Genomic DNA, 19,179 nt, shown 5'->3' with positions numbered 1-19,179 from the left:
CATTTTTCATTAAATTTGTATTTAATTCTAAGTAAGTCACAGCCTAAATGCACAACTTATAGACTATAATGATTTAATACAATGAAATGTTGTTTAAATGCTGAGTGCTTTAAGTCCCTACCAGCCTATTGGGTCAAACTTGCAAATGCCTAACAATGCATTTCTTTGTAGGCTATAGCCATGAAATAACTGAAAGAACATCAAAATAATTTAAAGAACATCAAACATAAAAATAATTTAAAGAACATCAAAAAATAACTGAAAGAACATCAAAATAATTTATATCCGTTGCTTCTTAGGCTCCCTGTCTGGCTCCTGACCTATTTAGAGTGTTGATATGCTGTTTAATACAACATGTAGCCTATTTGAAATGTGTGCTTCTTACATTCACCTTTTCATGTTTATTCAAATACTTTTCATTCAAATCATATGGTTTGGTTTCAATACTTGAAACTCTTATGGTAAGTCCATGTCATCACAAAAATAGATGGGTTTTGGTTAAACTGTGATTTTAATGAACGGAGCGAATTTGGAGCGGCAGTCTTTCAGTGCACAAGCACCCCTCCATGAGCGATGAGCGCTCACACACACACACACACACAGCGAGAGAGAGAGAAATAAATCGTCTAGGGTAAACTGTTGGAATCATAAAAATAGAATAATAATTCTAACAGTATTGGTGGAATACAACGGGCACTTGGAATGCAGTTTTGTTTGGCAAGACAAGGGAGGAGATGGTTGTGACAAAGTAGGAACCAAAGTGTTGGTAAGTGTTTTCCATGAGACCCTAATTAGATTGAAATAGGCACATTCCACAAACAATGCTGATATGCTCCACCACTGGTACCGCCCTGTATTAAAGCAAAAGTTTGCTAGCAAGATTTGCCACATCTCAGCGGAGTTAGCTAGCTAGCTAGCAATTCTAGCAAGCGATTAGCATTAGGGGATAACTCACTTTTTTTGGGCACAACAACTAACTAGTAAAATATGTAGATGCAAAGTGGAAAGCTGCGTCGTTCTTGTTTGGAAAAATCATTTGACTGCATGCTGTTATTTGGTCAATGCACTTAGAGAATCTCGAGCTCAAGGAACTGCATGCTTGAGTGACAGGGGGGAGGGGCATGGCATGTGTGGGGTTGGGAAACGGCCAAAAGAGGAGAGACGGAGAGAGAACTCTGTCAAGTCGAGAAATAAATCAAAAGTTGAAAACAATGGAAGTTACAGACGGCTAAATGCAAATTTCAATACTGCAATTTCGATTAAAATGGGATTAATCGTGCAGCTCTACCACACACAAACACAGAGAAACAGTCCCCTACTACACAGACACGCTCACTTACTCCGGCTCCTTAGTGAAGAGTAGTCGTAGCGCAGCTCTCAACTTGGCTGTGTTTGGAAACACGCCGTCTCTCACCTCGTTCGACACTTCACTTATCAGAAGAACACAGTTTCCCAGTGCATCCTCTGTGCCTGCGTAACTCTACACACACACACACACACACACACACACACACACACACACAAAGATCTGGGAATTCCGGCTGAGCACAACAGTAAATAAATATGCATCACCGTGATTAGAGAATGTTTCATCTGGTTTCTACTGACGTGACAGGCTCAGAGACGAAAGGCTGCAAATTAAATCAAACTTGACGACCTTGTCAAGAGCCCATGCATATTCATGTTCAATTGTCTGGATTTCAGTTGCTTCAAACACCAACGTTTAATAAAAAGCTTGTTTTTTTTTGGTAAAAACGGTTACAATATCACAGAATATGCAAATGAGCAGATAACTAAATATTGCTTGGCAGCAGCTCCATATGGGGCACTGTACTCAGACGGATGCAGACGTTTCACTTGGGTTGCTATTTTCTGAAAAGGTGCAATCCCACTAGGCATTTTCCCTTCCAAAGTACTACATAAAAAGGTAAAAATTATATTTCACTTCATGAGCTCTCAATGTTTATAACCAATGTATGCCAAACATTGAGTGTGTGTGGTGTGTACACAGTACCTGTAATATGGGGATGACTGGGTAAAGTGCCTGGTTGAACCTGTCCCATGTTGATGCTGTCATCATTAATGGGCACTTCAGCAGGTAGAGCAGAATATCCTTGGCAGCAGAGTTTACCTATAGATCACACATCAACTCCTGAACCCACAGCAAGCAGTATAACAACACATATTTTTCACAAACCACCCAACTGTTTCTTGTCCATTTATCCTTCATTTAACCATTGAGAATAAATTGTGTTTTGCAATAATGACCTTATAAAAAAGTGGTTCAGTGCTGTATGTAGAGCAACATCTACACATTGTCAACATTTTATATGACCTTAGACAAACCCTTGAGAAGCAGATTGATTTGTCACTAAACAACACATGCGTGTGCACACACTACCTTCCCAATTGGGTCCTGGAGTCCAAATGCGCTGATCTGGTAGAGGACTTTGGGGTGAAGGAGGAAATTAACCCCACTACAGACTGACGACACGGGCTTGACCACATTCTGAACCCCCAGACACTCCTAAGGGGTCAAAAGTGAACAACATGCTTACCAGATGACCTCGCATGAAGAGGTGAGAGGTCAGAAGCATTAGCAATGTTATGATATCGTTGTCCTACCAAACATCTGTTAAGTGCCAGCATTACCAGATTACCGATCATATTGAATAGATCTATGGTTGACCTCACCTTGACTACATTGAGGGTGCAGGTGTAGGTCTCAGTCTTCACAGGGAGGAGGGGATGGGTCAGAAGCTTCAGTAGAACCCTCTGGCTCTCTGTCTGGAGCAGGGGACTGGCCTGCTCAAACTTCCACCTGATGATACAACCACAAATAGGACAATGTGTTAATGAATCAATGAAACCATTCATCAAATGAGTTATGAGCATTATTGATCTTACAGAAAGGGGACTTCTCAATCTACCATAAATAGAGGTAGTAGTGGTAATAGATATCTTACAAGTAGGAGCAGATGTGGATGCACTCCTTGACAATAGGTAGGTGTTGGTGGTATGGAAGGCCATCTATGGCCTGGTCTGCTAGCTCCAGTAATTCAAGCCAATTCTTATCTCCCTGTAGAGGAATATAAACAAACTCCTTAACATTGTACTCAGGTGCAACAGTAAAACATGTAAGCTCAGTCTTTGTTGTAATATCTACATTATATTCCAGCAAAAATACCCATATCTTACTCCTCTTCGAGGAGGATCCTCTCATGGTTTTTGGTTGTACCCGGTATTACGTTGGTTGAGCACCTACTACTCCTTTCCAAACGAGCCTCCTCTATCTCAGTACCTGTTGCTGCGTCTCCTTAAGAAACATGCAGGAGGACTCCATCCAGAGAGCAGCACGGCTGGTCCTCCTGTAGAGGTCATGGCCTTCAGGGTTCACCTGCTCCAGGTAGGCCACCGCAGCCTCCGCCATGCTGGGATAGGCCAAGCTGAAGGGCCGGTCCAGACACAGAGACAAGAGGACTGCCACAGCACTCTCCGGGAGATGACCACTGGCCTGGAGAGGAGAAACGCATCTGTTTGGTTAGGGTTAGTCATGCAGCTCAAAAAGTACTGTGGCAAAAAATAACAAAGACACCTTCTCCAGGGGCAGGATGGTCTGCAGCAGTCTGATGGTGAAGACGGCAGTGGCTACGTAGGCCAGTCTGTGCTGGACCAATGAACTCTCAGGACAGTCTGAGGAACAGCTCTCATGATAGGTCATGATGTCACCCAGTGTCTCCATGGTAATCTTCAGCTTCTCCCTCTGAAAACAACACAAACCATAATCAATCAATCATGAACCCTCTCCCTGTAAAACACAAGCCAAGAACAGCACAGACACCAGCAGAGGGCAGCAGAAACCCAGGCCAGACTAAAAAGTCTTTGGGGAGCCCTGAAGAAGCCTGGCAGTGACACAGCAAGCTAGTCTCCAGCTAAAGTTGACAAAACAGCATGGACCCTGGGCTGCTCGGGGGTCCTATTAAACCAGCTGCGGGAGAGGAGGACAAGAGAGGGCCTTGGCTTGACAAGAGCATACATCTCCTTACAGAGAAGCAGGCACTCTTAACAGGATACAAATAACAAATGACTCTACATGGTAAAATCTGTATGAGTGAATGTTGTTACCCAAAGAACAGTACAGGATTCTAACTATTTACTGTTCAGTGACCTCCAGCACACACACTGCAGAGAAAAAATCTGAAAAGTGTCACTTTTCATGCATGTTGCAGAACAACATCATGTTCATTATACACTCACTGTGGCAAATGTGTAATATTTGTACATTTGTGCTCTGTTAATCTTCACTGTGAGTCTGCTAGCTAATGTCTGCTAGCTAGTGTCAGTGGATCAGTAAATATTCAGATATTAATACTGAGGGGTGTTGTGACTTGCCAGCTCCATCCCCACCAGGCTGGTGTCGTCCCAGACCAGATCACACACACTGTCTCTCAGCAGGACCACCGCCTCACACAGCAGCTCACACACACCCCGGAACACACGCACGCCGTCTGGGGGAGATAAGATTTTTGTTAATTAATAATGTTGGCTGAAAAACCTTCACATAGTCAGAGAGAGAGAACACACATTGTTCAAACACACAGGCAAAAAAAATCTCTCACTCCTACCTGTCCTGAGCAGTGGTATGGCATGCTCCATGGTGGCCACAGTAAACTGGGCCAGGCTGAGCTGCTGGAGCTGCAGCACGAGGACGTCCTCCACCCCCAGATCAGGCAGCTCTAGTTGGGCTGCGTCTGCAGGCGAGGGGGCGGTAAGCCTGGAGGCCTGAGCTGCAGCTCCACCTCTCTGAGAGCTACTGCTGCTGTGAGGCAAGTGGTAAAAAAATGAGTCAATTAGAAATGTCCGGACTGACTGTAAAAATAACACCGACAACCACACCAACAGACACACACCTGTTGGAGGCAGCATCCCCATCTTGGCCATCCCCTCTGGGTCTTTGGCCGTTACGCCCCACCACAGAGGGCCGAGGAAAGCACTCTCCTCCTGGGGACGAGGCCAGGGAGCGCACCTCCTGGGAGTAAGACAGTGACGAGTTCTGGGACAATGGGTCTACAGAGGAGAACGCAAGATGGAGGGAAAGAGAAAAGAATCATCATCATCATTAGTTGCCTAGAATTTGCCTTTGCTGCATAACAATAATAATAAAGACACCGGAGTAGAAAACCTCTACTCTTAGATAAGTGCCATGGGATCTGTAGGAAAGGATGAGGTCTGACTCTGATCAAAGAGAATTAGACTACAAATAGGACCTGGCGCAATGAAGTTAGATATGAAAAATAACAAGAGAGTTCTTCATAAGTGAGATGCACTCTGATCTGAGAGTTACTCAGACACATGGGACCCAGCAGGACACAATGTCTGAGCAGAATTAATTTTAGCTGCCAAGTGATAATTGGTATGTCAACTGAATCACACACTAAATCTGTGCCAAGTCGTGAAAGTAAATCTGCATAGGCGTAATAACTATAAAGCCATCTCGGCCTTGAAAATTATATTCTTAACTCTTTTTCTGATTAAATAAAAATGTAATAATCCAGATGTAATCCAACCTTCCTTTGCGGAGTAGAAGCTGGGGTCTCTGTGGAAACGAAGTCTCCTCCTCAGCCCCACACACAGCTGCTGTAGACAGGCCACTGCCTGCAGTCTCAGGTAGCCTGCCTCACTCTCACCTGGAGTCAGCCTCAGGATGGACAGGAGGTTCTGGAACACAGGAAAAATCAGAGAACAAGGATCAAACTTATGGTATATGGTCAAACTTACATTAAAACAGAGTACCTAAGACAGAGTAGGATACATTTCACCCACTAGGAGCCCGCAAAGGTAATTGCAGGGGGTCCGCAAAAATATACACTGCATTCGGAAAGTATTCAGACCCCTTGACTTTCTCCACATTTTTTTGCTTTACAGCCTTATTCTAAAATGTATTAAATATGTTTACTCCTCCTCAAACTACACACAGTAGCTCATAATGACAAAGCAAAAACAGGTTCTTAATTTTTTGATTTTCTTTTTTAAATATGTATTTTTAAATATTACATTTACATAAGTATTCAGACCCTTTACTCAGTACTTTGTTGCACATTTGGCAGCAATTACAGCCTCAAGTCCTCTTGGGTATGACTTAGAATATGTGGACAACTACAAATACCTAGGTGTCTGGTTAGACTGTAAACTCTCCTTCCAGACTCTCATTAAACATCTCCAATCCAAAATTATATCTAGAATGGCTTCCTATTTCGCAACAAAGCCTCCTTCACTTATGCTGCCAAACATACCCTCGTAAAACGGACTATCCTACCGATCCTTGACTTCAGCGATGTCATTTACAAAATAGCCTCCAACACTCTACTCAGCAAATTGGATGTAGTCCATCACAGTGCCATCTGTTTTGTCACCAAAGCCCCATATACTACCCACCACTGCGACCTGTATGCTCTCGTTGTCTGGCCCTTGCTTCATATTTGTCACCAAACCCACTGGCTCCAGGTCATCTATAAGTCTTTGCTAGGTAAAGCCCCGCCTTATCTCAGCTCACTGGTCACCATAGCAGCACCCACCCGTAGCATGCGCTCCAGCAGGTATTTCACTGGTCACCCCCAAAGCCAACTCCTCGTTTGGCCGCCTTCCTTCCAGTTCTCTGCTGCCAATGACTGGAACGAATTGCAAAAATCAAAAGCTGGACATCTATCACTCCAGTGTTTAATTGCTACATTGTAATTATTTCGCCACTATGTCCTATTTATTGCCTTACCTCCCTAATCTTAATACATTTGCACACACTGTATATAGATTTTTCTATTGTGTTATTGACTGTATGTTTGTTTATCCCATGTGTAACTGTGTTGTTTGTGTCGCACTGCTTTGCTCTACCTTGGCCAGGTCGCAGTTGTAAATGAGAACTTGTTCTCAACTGGCCTACCTGGTTAAATAAAGGTGAAATAAAAATTAATTTAAAAAATGACGCTACAACCTTGCCACACCTATACTTGGGGAGTTTTTTCCATTCTTCTCTGCAGATCCTCTCAAGCTCTGTCAGTTTGGATGGGGAGCGTCACTGCACAGCTATTTTCAGGTCTCTCCAGATATGTTCGATAGGGTTTAAGTCCGGGCTCCGGTTGGGCCACTCAAGAACATTCAGAGACTTGTCCTGAAGCCACTCCTGCATTGTCTTGGCTGTGTGCTTAGGGTCGTTGTCCTGTTAGAAGATGAACCTTCTCCCCAGTCTGGGGTCCTGAGCACTCAAGCAAGTTTTCAATAAGGATCTCTGTACTTTGCTCTGTTCATCTTTCCCTCGATCCTGACTAGTCTCCCAATCCCTGCCGCTGAAAAACATCCCCACAGCATGATGCTGCCTCAACCATGTTTTACTGTAGGGATGGTGGCAGGTTTACTCCAGACGTAAGGACTTGCATTCAGGCCAAAATGTTCAATCTGGGTTTCATCAGACCAGAGAACCTTGTTTCTCATGGTCTGGTAGTCTTTAGGTGGCTTTCGTCTGGCCACTCTACCATAATGGCCTGATTGGTGGAGTGCTGCAGAGAAGGTTGTCCTTCTGGAAGGTTCTCTCATCTCCAGAGGACCTCTGGAGCTCTGTCAGAGTGACCATCAGGTTCTTAGTCACCTCCCTTACCAAGGCCCTTGTCCCCCGATTGGATCACCAAACTGAGCAAACCTCTTCCATTTAAGAATGAGGCCGCCACTGTGCTCTTGGGGACCTTCAATGCTGAAAATAGATTTTTTTGCACCCTTCCCCAGATCTGTGCCGTAACACAATCCTGTCTCAGAGCTCTATGGACAATTCCTTCGACCTCATGGCTTGGTTTTTGCTCGGACAACGCACTGTCAACTGTTGGCCCTTATATAGACAGGTGTGTGCCTTTATACATCATGTTTAATCAATGTAATTTTCCACAGGTGGACGCCAATCAAATTGTAGAAACATCTCAAGGATGATCAATGGAAACAAGATGCACCTGAGCTCAATTTCTCGTCTCATAGCAAAGGGTCTGAATATTTATGTAAATAAAGCATCTGCTTTTCAATTTTAATAAATGTGCAAAAATGTCTAAAAATCTGATTTTGCTATGTCATTTTGGGGTATTTTGTATAAACTGATGAGGAATATTTTTTAATTTAATCCGTTTTAGAATAAGGCTAACAAAAAGTTTGAAAAAGGGAAGGGGTCTGAATACACTTACACACACACACACACACAAACACACACAGTACCAGTCAAAAGTGTGGACACACCTACTCAGTAAAGACATCAAAACTATGAAATAACACACATGGAATCATGTAGTAACCAAAAAGTGTAAAATCAAAATATATTATAGATTCTTCAAAGTAGCCACCCTTTGCCTTGATTACAGTTTTGCACACTCTTGACATTCTCTCAACCAGCTTCACCTGGAATGCTTTTCCAACAGTCTTGAAGGAGTTCCCACATATGCTGAGCACTCGTTGGCTGCTTTTCCTTCACTCTGTGGTCTAACTCATCCCAACCATCGCAAATGGGTTGAGGTCAGATGATTGTGGAGGCCAGTTCATCTGATGCAGCACTCCATTACTCTCCTTCTTTGTCAAATAGCCCTTACACAGTCTGGAGGTGTGGTGGGTCATTGACCTATAGAAAAACTGATTATAGTTTCACTAAGCGCAAACCAGATGGGATGGTGTATCGCTGCAGAATGCTGTGGTAGCCATGCTGGTTAAGTGTGCCTTGATTTCTAAATAAAATCAAGCACCCCCACATCATCACACCTCCTCCTCCATGCTTCACAGTGGGAACCACACATGCAGAGTTAATTTGTTCATCTACTCTCCGTCTCACTAACGCCCTACGGTTGGAACCAAAAATCTCAAATTTGAACTCATCAGACCAAAGGACAGATTTCCACCGGTCTAATGTCCATTGCTCATGTTTCTTGGCCCAAGCAAGTCTCTTATTATTATTAGTGTCCTTTGGTAGTGGTTTCTTTGCATCAATTTACACAGTCTCCTCTGAACAGTTGATGCTGAGATGTGTCTGTTACTTGAACTCTGTGAAGCATTTATTTGGGCTGCAATTAGGTGGTGAAGGTAGGAAACAACACCTCCACTTCGCTGATCCTCAACACTGGGGCCCCACAAGGGTGCATGCTCAGTCACCTCCTGTACTCCCTGTTCATCCACGACTGCGTGGCCACGCACGCCTCCAACTCAAATCATCAAGTTTGCAGACGACACAACAGTAGTAGAATTGATTACCAACAATGACGAGACTGCCTACAAGGAGGAGGTGAGGGCTCTGGGAGTGTGGTGCCAGGAAAATATTTTTATTTTTTTCAATTCTGGCAGCTCTAAAACTAAAAATCATAACAAATGTGCTGGAGAAAACAGTGGCGCTGTGTCCCCTTATGCGGATTTCAGCTTTAAGTCATGTTTAAGGCATGTAAGTTAGGGTTAGGATGCGTTCAGATGCTCTCCGTCAATGACAATATACGACAGAACAGCAATGACAAACAGTCCAGTTTATAACCATTCATGAAAGAGTGATTGTACCGATTGAACACTTCCAGCTCAGAAAGGCCAGCTCAGAAAGGCCCAGAAACAATAGGCTGATATACAGTAGGAGCTGTAAATAACACAACACTAAATAAGACAACCTACAATTCAGTTATTGGAGTTGGCATATGTCTCCTGTTCAGATTCACTGCCTTCTGTTGTTAGCTAATGATGTCATGGCTCTAAATACCACTGATTCATTCCATCTAGTAGCTCCTATCGACCCTGTGGAGGCCCAGGCCACGGGTGGTGGCTGGTCATCTGGTTGGCACTATTTGGCCATACTAGAAAAGAACCGGATAACTGAGTGTTCTTTCTTACCACAAATGAAAATGTATAAAGTATCTTGCCTGCACGATACTGGGACGCTGGAGAAATATCTCAGCCGGGAAGTCCTGCATGATGACATCACGTAGGAGCTCACACGTGGTCCTCACCAAGTTGTGGTTGTTACTCCTTAGAGAACTGGTAAAACAAAACAAAAATAGATAATGTAGCTCATTCCAATTACATAAACATAGTTAAGCTAGTTAAGCTGTTAAGCTGAGTTAAGCTGAGTTATTCACTGCAAATAGACATCAGAAATTGGCAAATTTGATTTGATTTCACCTTTATTTAACCAGGTAGGCCAGTTGAGAACATGTTCTAATTTACAACTGCAAACCGGCCAAGATAAAGCAAAGGACTGCGACAAAAACAATAGCACAGAATTCCACGTAAGCAAATGTACAGCCAATAATACAATAGAAAAATCTATGTACAGTGTGTGCAAATGTAGAAGAGTAGGGAGGTAAGGCAATAAACAGGCCATAAAGGCGAAATAATTACAATTTCCAACACTGAAGTGATAGATGTGTAGATGATGTGCAAGTAGAGATACTGGGGTGCAAAAGAACAAGAGGATAAGTAACAATATGGGGATGAGGTAGTTGGGTGTGCTATTTACAGATTGAGTGGTGGGTAGTATATGGGGCTTTGGTGACAAAACGGATGGCACTGTGATAGACTACATCTAGTTTGCTGAGTAGAGTGTTGGGGGCTATTTTGTAAAAGACATCGCTAAAGTCAAGGATCGATAGGATAGTCAGTTTTTCGAGGATATGTTTGGCAGCATAAGTGAATGAGGCTTTGTTGCAAAATAGGATGCCGATTCTAGATTTCATTTTGGATTGGAGATACTTTATGTGAGTCTGGAAGGAGAATTTACAGTCTAACCAGACAACTAGGTATTTGTAGTTGTCCACATATTCTAAGTCAGAACCGTCCCGAGTAGTGATGCTAGTCGGGCAGGCCGGAAGCAATCGGTTGAAGAGCATGCGCTTAGTTTTACTAGCATTTAAAAGCAGTTGGAGGCCACGGAAGGAGTGTTGTATGGTACTGAAGGTCGTTTGGAGGTTTGATAGCACAGTGTCAAAAGAAGAGCCTGATGTACAGTGCCTTGCGAAAGTATTCGGCCCCCTTGAACTTTGCGACCTTTTGCCACATTTCAGGCTTCAAACATAAAGATATAAAACTGTATTTGTTTGTGAAGAATCAACAACAAGTGGGACACAATCATGAAGTGGAACGACATTTATTGGATATTTCAAACTTTTTTAACAAATCAAAAACTGAAAAATTGGGCGTGCAAAATTATTCAGCCCCCTTAAGTTAATACTTTGTAGCGCCACCTTTTGCTGCGATTACAGCTGTAAGTCGCTTGGGGTATGTCTCTATCAGTTTTGCACATCGAGAGACTGAATTTTTGCAAAACAGCTCGAGCTCAGTGAGGTTGGATGGAGAGCATTTGTGAACAGCAGTTTTCAGTTCTTTCCACAGATTCTCGATTGGATTCAGGTCTGGACTTTGACTTGGCCATTCTAACACCTAGATATGTTTATTTTTGAACCATTCCATTGTAGATTTTGCTTTATGTTTTGGATCATTGTCTTGTTGGAAGACAAATCTCCGTCCCAGCCTCAGGTCTTTTGCAGACTCCATCAGGTTTTCTTCCAGAATGGTCCTGTATTTGGCTCCATCCATCTTCCCATCAATTTTAACCATCTTCCCTGTCCCTGCTGAAGAAAAGCAGGCCCAAACCATGATGCTGCCACCACCATGTTTGACAGTGGGGATGGTGTGTTCAGAGTGATGAGCTGTGTTGCTTTTACGCCAAACATAACGTTTTGCATTGTTGCCAAAAAGTTCAATTTTGGTTTCATCTGACCAGAGCACCTTCTTCCACATGTTTGGTGTGTCTCCCAGGTGGCTTGTGGCAAACTTTAAACAACACTTTTTATGGATATCTTTAAGAAATGGCTTTCTTCTTGCCACTCTTCCATAAAGGCCAGATTTGTGCAATATACGACTGATTGTTGTCCTATGGACAGAGTCTCCCACCTCAGCTGTAGATCTCTGCAGTTCATCCAGAGTGATCATGGGCCTCTTGGCTGCATCTCTGATCAGTCTTCTCCTTGTATGAGCTGAAAGTTTAGAGGGACGGCCAGGTCTTGGTAGATTTGCAGTGGTCTGATACTCCTTCCATTTCAATATTATCGCTTGCACAGTGCTCCTTGGGATGTTTAAAGCTTGGGAAATCTTTTTGTATCCAAATCCAGCTTTAAACTTCTTCACAACAGTATCTCGGACCTGCCTGGTGTGTTCCTTGTTCTTCATGATGCTTTCTGCGCTTTTAACGGACCTCTGAGACTATCACATGCACGTGCATTTATACAGAGACTTGATTACACACAGGTGGATTGTATTTATCATCATTAGTCATTTAGGTCAACATTGGATAATTCAGAGATCCTTACTGAACTTCTGGAGAGAGTTTGCTGCACTGAAAGTAAAGGGGCTGAATAATTTTGCACGCCCAATTTTTCAGTTTTTGATTTGTTAAAAAAGTTTGAAATATCCAATAAATGTTGTTCCACTTCATGATTGTGTCCCACTTGTTGTTGATTCTTCACAAAAAAAATACAGTTTTATATCTTTATGTTTGAAGCCTGAAATGTGGCAAAAGGTCGCAAAGTTCAAGGGGGCCGAATACTTTCGCAAGGCACTGTATACAGAATGGTGTCGTCTGCGTAGAGGTGGATCAGAGAATCACCAGCAGCAAGAGAGACACCACTGAAATATACAGAGAAAAGAGTCGGCCCGAGAATTGAACCCTGTGGCACCCCCATAGACTACCTGAGGTCCAGACAACAGGCCCTCCTTATTTGACACACTAAACTCTATCCGAGAAGAAGTTGGTGAACCAGGTGAGGCAGTCATTTGAGAAGCCAAGGCTACTTAGTCTGCCGATAAGAATGCGTTGATTGACAGAGTCAAAAGCCTTGGCCAGGTCGACGGAGAGGACTGCACAGTACCGTCTTTTATCGATGGCGGTTATGATATCGTTTAGGACCTTGAGTGTGGCTGAGGTGCACCCATTACCAGCTCAGTAAACAGATTGCATAGTGGAGAAGGTACGATGGGATTCGAAATGGTCTGTGATCTGTTTGTTAACTTGGCTTTCGAAGATTTTAGAAAGGCAGGGCAGGATGGATACAGGTCTATAACAGTTAGGGTAGAAAGTGTCTCCCCCTTTGAAGAGGGGGATGACCGTGGCAGCTTTCCAATCTTTGGAAATCTCAGACGATACGAAAGAGAGGTTGAACAGGCTCGTAATAGGGGTTGCAACAATTTCGGCAGATAATTTTAGACAGAGAGGGTCCAGATTGTGCAGCACAGCTAATTTGTAGGGATCCAGATTTTGCAGCTCTTTCAGAACATTAGTTATCTGGATTTGGGTGAAGGAGAAGCAGAGGGGGGGGGGGGGGGGGGGGGGGGGGGGGGGGGGGGGGGGGGCTTGGGCAAGTTGCTGCAGGGGGAGCTGAGCTGTTGGCCAGGGTAGGGGTAGCCAGGTGAAAAACATGGCCAGCTGTAGAAAAATGCTTGTTGAAATCATCGATTATCGTAGATTTATTGATGGTGACAGTATTACCTCGCCTCAGTGCAGTGGGCAGCTGGGAGGTGCTCTCATTCTCCAAGGTCTTTACAGTGTCCCAAAACTTTTTGGAATTAGTGCTACAGGATGCAAATTTCTGTTTGAAAAAGCTAGCCTAACTGACTGAGTATATTGGTTCCTGACATCCCTGAAAAGTTGCATATCACGGGGGATATTCGATGCTAATGCAGAACGCCACAGGATGTTTTTGTGCTGGTCAAGGGCAGACAGGTCTGGAGGTAACCAAGGGCTATATCTGTTCTTAGTTCTACATTTTTTGAATGGGGCTTATTTAAGATGGTGAGTAAAGCACTTTTATAGAGCAACCAGGCATCCTCCACTGACGGGATGAGGTCAATATCCTTCCAGGATACCCGGGCCAGATCGATTAGAAAGGCCTGCTCGGTGAAGTGTTTTAGGGAGCATTTGACAGTGATGAGGGGTGGTCGTTTGACCGTGGACCCATTACGCACGCAGGCAATGAGGCAATGATCGCTGAGATCCTGGTTGAAGACAGTAGAGGTGTATTTAGAGGGCAAGTTGGTCAGGATGATATCTAAAAGGGTGCCCATGGTTACAGATTTAGGGTTGTACCCGGTGGGTTACTTGATTATTTGTGTGAGATTGAGGGCATCTAGCTTAGATTGTAGGATGGCCGGAGTGTTAAGCATGTCCCAGTTTAGGTCACCTAAGAGTACGAACTCTGAAGATAGATGGAGGGCAATCAATTCACATATGGTGTCCAGGGCACAGCTGGGGGCTGAAGGGGGTCTATAACAAGCGGCAACGGTGAGAGACTTGTTTCTGGAAAGGTGGATTTTTAAAAGTAGAAGCTTGAGTTGTTTGGCACAGACCTGGATAGTATGACAGAACTCTGCAGGCTATCTCTGCAGTAGATTGCAACTCCGCCCCCTTTGGCAGTTCTATCTTGTCGGAAAATGTTATAGTTTGGGATGGAAATGTCAGGACTTTTGGTGGCCTTCCTAAGCCAGGATTCAGACAAGGCTAGGACATCCGGGTTGGCAGAGTGTGCTAAAGCAGTGAATAAAACAAACTTAGGGAGGCTTCTAATGTTAACATGCATAAAACCCAAGGCTTTTACAGTTACAGAAGTCAACAAATGAGAGCGCCTGGGGAATAGGAGTGGAGCAACCTCTACATCACCAGAGGAACAGAGGAGGAGTAGGATAAGGGTACGGCTAAAGGCTATAAGAACTGGTCGTCTAGTGCGTTTGGAACAGAGTAAAAGGAGCAGGTTTCTGGGCGCGGAAGAATAGATTCAAGGTATAATGTACATACAAGGGTATGGTAGGATGTGAGTACAGTGGAGGTAAACCTAGGCACTGAATGACGATGAGAGAGGTTTTGTCTCTAGAGGCACCATTTAAGCCAGGTGAGGTCACTGCATGTGTGGGGGGGTGGAACAAAAGGGCTAGCTAAGGCATATTGAGTAGGGCTGGAGGCTCAAAACAGCAATAGACCAGGCATATTGACATTAGGGAGAGGCATGTGTAGCCGAGTGATCATAGGGTCCAGTGAGTAGCTAGCTATACAGGGCTTTACGCTGACATTTTTTTGCAAGGAGTTCATGAATAAATTATTTTTGGAGTGCAATCAGGCACAATGTACCCTGAAATATGAGTCAGGCGAGACAAATTATCAGCTGCCCCTTTAAGGGCGTGAGGTTGCCATGGTAACGGTGGAGAATCTCAGATGTCTCATGGACAGCAGTTGCATCAAAGCCAAATTAACATTGAAAAAAAACCTAGCGTGTGAACAAAACGATGTAAATCGCTAAGAAACATGAGGGCAAAGTCAAACTTTAGTAGACGTTCTGGTAAATCAGACCAACTTATATGCCTGTGCGCTTGTTAAAAACGTATCACAGTGTACACAGCCCCCTAGCTTGTGGCGTAGAGAGATGACAGAGCCTGCCTACGAAACACTTACTCTGATATGACCTATCTGACATCACACTCAAAACTCTTTGTTTGATATTATTTTTGTAGGACCCGTACTTGTGCATTCTGTGCACAGTCAATGATTTCCATATGAGAATCAGACCCACTAACAAAAAAAATGTTTTTATTCAGATCTACACGATTCACATGGATGGCCTATTTTGAGATTAAAATGGCGAATATCTCCGAAAAGCGACGAGTTTGCATAACTGTATATGGAAGAGGTAAAATACCTGCTATCCTCTGTAGTGGAACATCAATGTGACTCTGCCTCTTTGTCTGGAAATAGCCCACCGCTGGAGAGTCCTCTTCTAGGGGAACTACAACAGCAGCATAATATCAGCATAAAACCATAATTTAAAAACAATGTATATAATATTATATCCATAGAAATAGAATGAATAGAACGGGCTTGGAAGCTCTAACCCTAGCAATTTGACTGGTAAATTCAAGGGTGCACTCGCAATTCGATAATTTCCATGGTAATTTGGAATGTTCTATTAACTGATGTGGGATTGCCATGGTAATGTAGCATGTTCATTCAAATTATGCTAACTGATGTGCCTCATGCAATGGAATGTATTTTTTGGGATGTCAGTTGAGTTGACTCTAACAAATCACAGCACAGATTAAACGGTACTCTTCCTGCTGTTACTTCCAGGCATGGGTCTAGGGCGAAAGAAATACAGGTTAAGACAATGTAATGATTCCACGTGGCTCATTTAGAAACTAAACAAATGCATGGGACCAGTGGCATTGATAACCACTAGCGCCGTTGCTAACTAGCAACGCTGGTCCTATATTTGCAAAGTTATGAGATATTAGAATCGCGTTGTATACTCATAATGGCTGCCAGTCCACCCATTATGCTATCATTGACTTGAATGGGGACACCCATTCTATTCATTCTAATTCTATAATTACATCTCTTGATACATACCTGCAGTAGTGGTGTTCTGTAGCTGGTGTATATTAGAATAAATGGTTGGACAAGCAGGAAGCAGCTCCGGAAGCTGAAACAGCAGGTCGAAGATGCCGTCGATGATGGCCCGTAACGGTGGCTCTACGTTGGGGGAGAGTTGGGTGAGGAACTCCACTGCCCCGACATCTCTCAGCATCTGGGCTGCAGTAGGGTGCTATGAAGACAAAAATACATAATACATGTGTTCCTAAAGAGCACAGTTTATACAGACATGCAGTCCACAGGTATACTTTAAAAACATGTTAAATTGATTTAACATGACATTACTCTCCCTATATATGTTCTAATCATTTTTGTAAGATGCAAGAATGCTACAGGTTGCTTGTCAAAGGCTAATCAATCATAATAGCATCAGTATGTACCCTAGTTTAGCTAGTTGTCAGACTAGGTTGTGGTCATGAGGACCAGTTTTGGTACCTTGGACAGAGTACTGATCAGCTGCAGGACCTCCTCTTGCATTGGCACCTCGGGGAAGTTAAACCACTCCAGCAGGTAAACAAACAGCATCTTCTCCTGGACCAGGTCAGAGACAGAGAGGAGCGAGTGGTCTAGCTTACAGATGATGCTCTTCAATGCTCGGACTCTGATCTCTGCCAAGGAGTGACCTGTACAAAACAAGACCACGGTGAAGTAGTTAAATCGTGGAGTTGAGTTTACCGTTAGTCAGCTAAGCTAACTAGTGGTTAGCTAACCTTATTTAGCTCGGTATTTCCCCTAAATATAAAACAAAATGTAGTTAGCTAGATTTTGGATGAATGTGCATTAGTAGCAACAACTACTGACTGTTGTAAGAGTTGTTAGCACTATCCAGCACTATCAAGAAGAATGACATCAAGGCATATTAGCTAACGTTAGCTAAAAACAAAAATCACAGCGACACCACGAAGCAACTTTTGTAGCTAGTTGGGTACAGTAACGTTATTTGGCTTACCAATCTTCTTTATAAGCGGTGATAACTCCATGACCGATGGCTGCAACCCGTGTGTTTTGCAACAAAAATCAAACGTGACAACAAAGGGTAGCTGTATATTTATTTTAAGTCGTTAAATGTCTGTCTACTAACGTTAACTTCGTTGTACGTCTGCCCGGGGTTTGCTTTCAACGAGCGCGCCAACGTCACACACTTCCTGGTATGGAAACATGGGGTGCATTCAATGAACCAACTTGTATGAAATTTGTGTTTAGCAACATACGTTTTTTTGTTCTTCCTACATCGAGCGAGCATTTATATATAGTTCAATCACGTTATTTGCATTTTGAGTATTAATTTAGACGTTTTGGAAAATTTAAAAACCATGACTCTAACTATGACTTGAACATATCTGATAACCATGTGCTCTTTTTCGTTATCAACTTCACTTAAAATTGAAATCCATGCAAAAAGAAGAGAACTGATGCTGCTACTTAGCTTTCTAACCAAGGACAGGTGCAAGAATTGAGGAGCAAACCGAAGTAAAGGTGAATGTCATTCAGCAACTCTTGGAGGATAGTGTAACCAACATGTTTCTGCCCTTTCTCATAATCTGCTACTTATTTAACCAATCACATCATGCTGTTTTGTATTCCCGTGACTGGTCCCTGCTGAGTTTATAGAGGGCCAATCTGAAATGTATAATAAACCTCTAACATTGTTCCATCTATAATTTAAAATCTGATGAAGGCCAAGGACCAAAACGCGTTGTTTTTACTTTTAACAATAAAGAAGCAGTTTTATCAAGTTAACTTCCACTGTCATCCAAGTTGCTTAAGGTGGCCCTAAGGGGCAAACTAGCTGAATGCCTTCTTCACATCTTTGAAATCCAACCAGCTATCAAGAAAGGTAAGTTTGAACAGCTCTCCTGTGCTTCTCAAATCAAGGTCAATTCAATGGTGGCTTTACCATTAGGCAGAAGAGGCAATTGCCTCTGGCCTCACATCATCAAGGGGCCTCGTGAGCTGGGCATAATTATACAAAAATAATAATAATAATTTCTCTGCTTGAGGCCCCCCCCCCATGCTCCGCTCGAGGCATAATAAATACAAAAAATAAAAAAACATCAAAATCTGTCTGTTTAAGCTTGAGATATCTTTTTTTGTTGTTGTATTGGCTCCATTTAAATCAATCGCATCCGGCAATGTCGGCCTACCATGGGTGGCCGAGCTACAGCTATGTTTGTTAGACCAGGAGAATTCCTGAAAATTGTTTTTTTACAAAAAGTCTGTAACGTCCGAGTAGTTTGGGCTACCACGCTAATATGACTCCTCTATAGAAGGATGAGAGTCTCACGAACACAAGTGTCACGGTCTGAAGGTAAGGACTCGTCTGAAGGTAACCTGGTACCGGGCAGAAAAATGAATGGATGTAAAAGGTATATTCCACGGTAAAAAAATATATATACATTTTCCAGAGCTTTCTTATATCCCTCAGATATACGACAGACACTTCAAAACATACTTATTTTAGAGAGAAAAAATGGGACTGTTTTTCCATTTATGAATCTGTTATTCACTGTGTTTCTATGGGCTAAAAGCAGTAAATTCATTGTTTCATCCAATAATTGTTATACCTACAGGGGTCCTAAATAAAATGGCTAAAGGATCTGAAAACAATTCCAGATGTTAGCTTAGTACAAACCCAGCCCCAGGCCCTTACACTCTAGGGGGATACAATACGCATGTCTTTAGTAAAAAGACAGGTGCTGCTGATAATAGGCAAATTA

At 43.1% G+C, this 19,179-nt stretch overlaps 2 protein-coding genes across 2 annotated transcripts in view; both read right to left on the bottom strand.

Annotated features, from left to right (window-relative positions):
- The window catches only part of LOC139420345 (rotatin-like), a 54,875-nt gene extending 44,850 nt beyond the window's left edge, over positions 1–10,025 (bottom strand). Inside the window, exons 1-12 of the mRNA XM_071170342.1 lie at positions 9,915–10,025; positions 5,568–5,718; positions 4,911–5,067; positions 4,626–4,819; positions 4,393–4,508; positions 3,596–3,763; positions 3,302–3,514; positions 2,967–3,079; positions 2,695–2,821; positions 2,402–2,527; positions 2,015–2,131; positions 1,341–1,480 (exon numbers count right to left, since the gene is read on the bottom strand). Of these exons, the coding sequence (XP_071026443.1) occupies positions 1,341–1,480; positions 2,015–2,131; positions 2,402–2,527; positions 2,695–2,821; positions 2,967–3,079; positions 3,302–3,514; positions 3,596–3,763; positions 4,393–4,508; positions 4,626–4,819; positions 4,911–5,067; positions 5,568–5,718; positions 9,915–9,965 (1,673 nt within the window). The 5' untranslated portion in view covers positions 9,966–10,025. The remainder of the gene's footprint in view (positions 1–1,340; positions 1,481–2,014; positions 2,132–2,401; positions 2,528–2,694; positions 2,822–2,966; positions 3,080–3,301; positions 3,515–3,595; positions 3,764–4,392; positions 4,509–4,625; positions 4,820–4,910; positions 5,068–5,567; positions 5,719–9,914) is intronic.
- A 5,277-nt stretch (positions 10,026–15,302) lies between these two features.
- Positions 15,303–17,564, bottom strand: LOC139420556 (rotatin-like). The gene is made up of 5 exons (XM_071170747.1): positions 17,412–17,564; positions 16,898–17,085; positions 16,439–16,634; positions 15,732–15,818; positions 15,303–15,331 (listed from the first exon to the last, which is right to left on the bottom strand). The coding sequence occupies exons 1-5, from the start codon at positions 17,440–17,442 to the stop codon at positions 15,303–15,305; spliced, it is 531 nt and encodes a 176-aa protein (XP_071026848.1). The 5' UTR covers positions 17,443–17,564.
- Between the last annotated feature and the right edge of the window lie 1,615 nt (positions 17,565–19,179).

The sequence above is a fragment of the Oncorhynchus clarkii genome, chromosome 11, assembly GCF_045791955.1.
Source record: "Oncorhynchus clarkii lewisi isolate Uvic-CL-2024 chromosome 11, UVic_Ocla_1.0, whole genome shotgun sequence".
NCBI lineage: Eukaryota > Metazoa > Chordata > Actinopteri > Salmoniformes > Salmonidae > Oncorhynchus > Oncorhynchus clarkii.
This window is presented reverse-complemented; position numbering and strand designations above follow the sequence as displayed.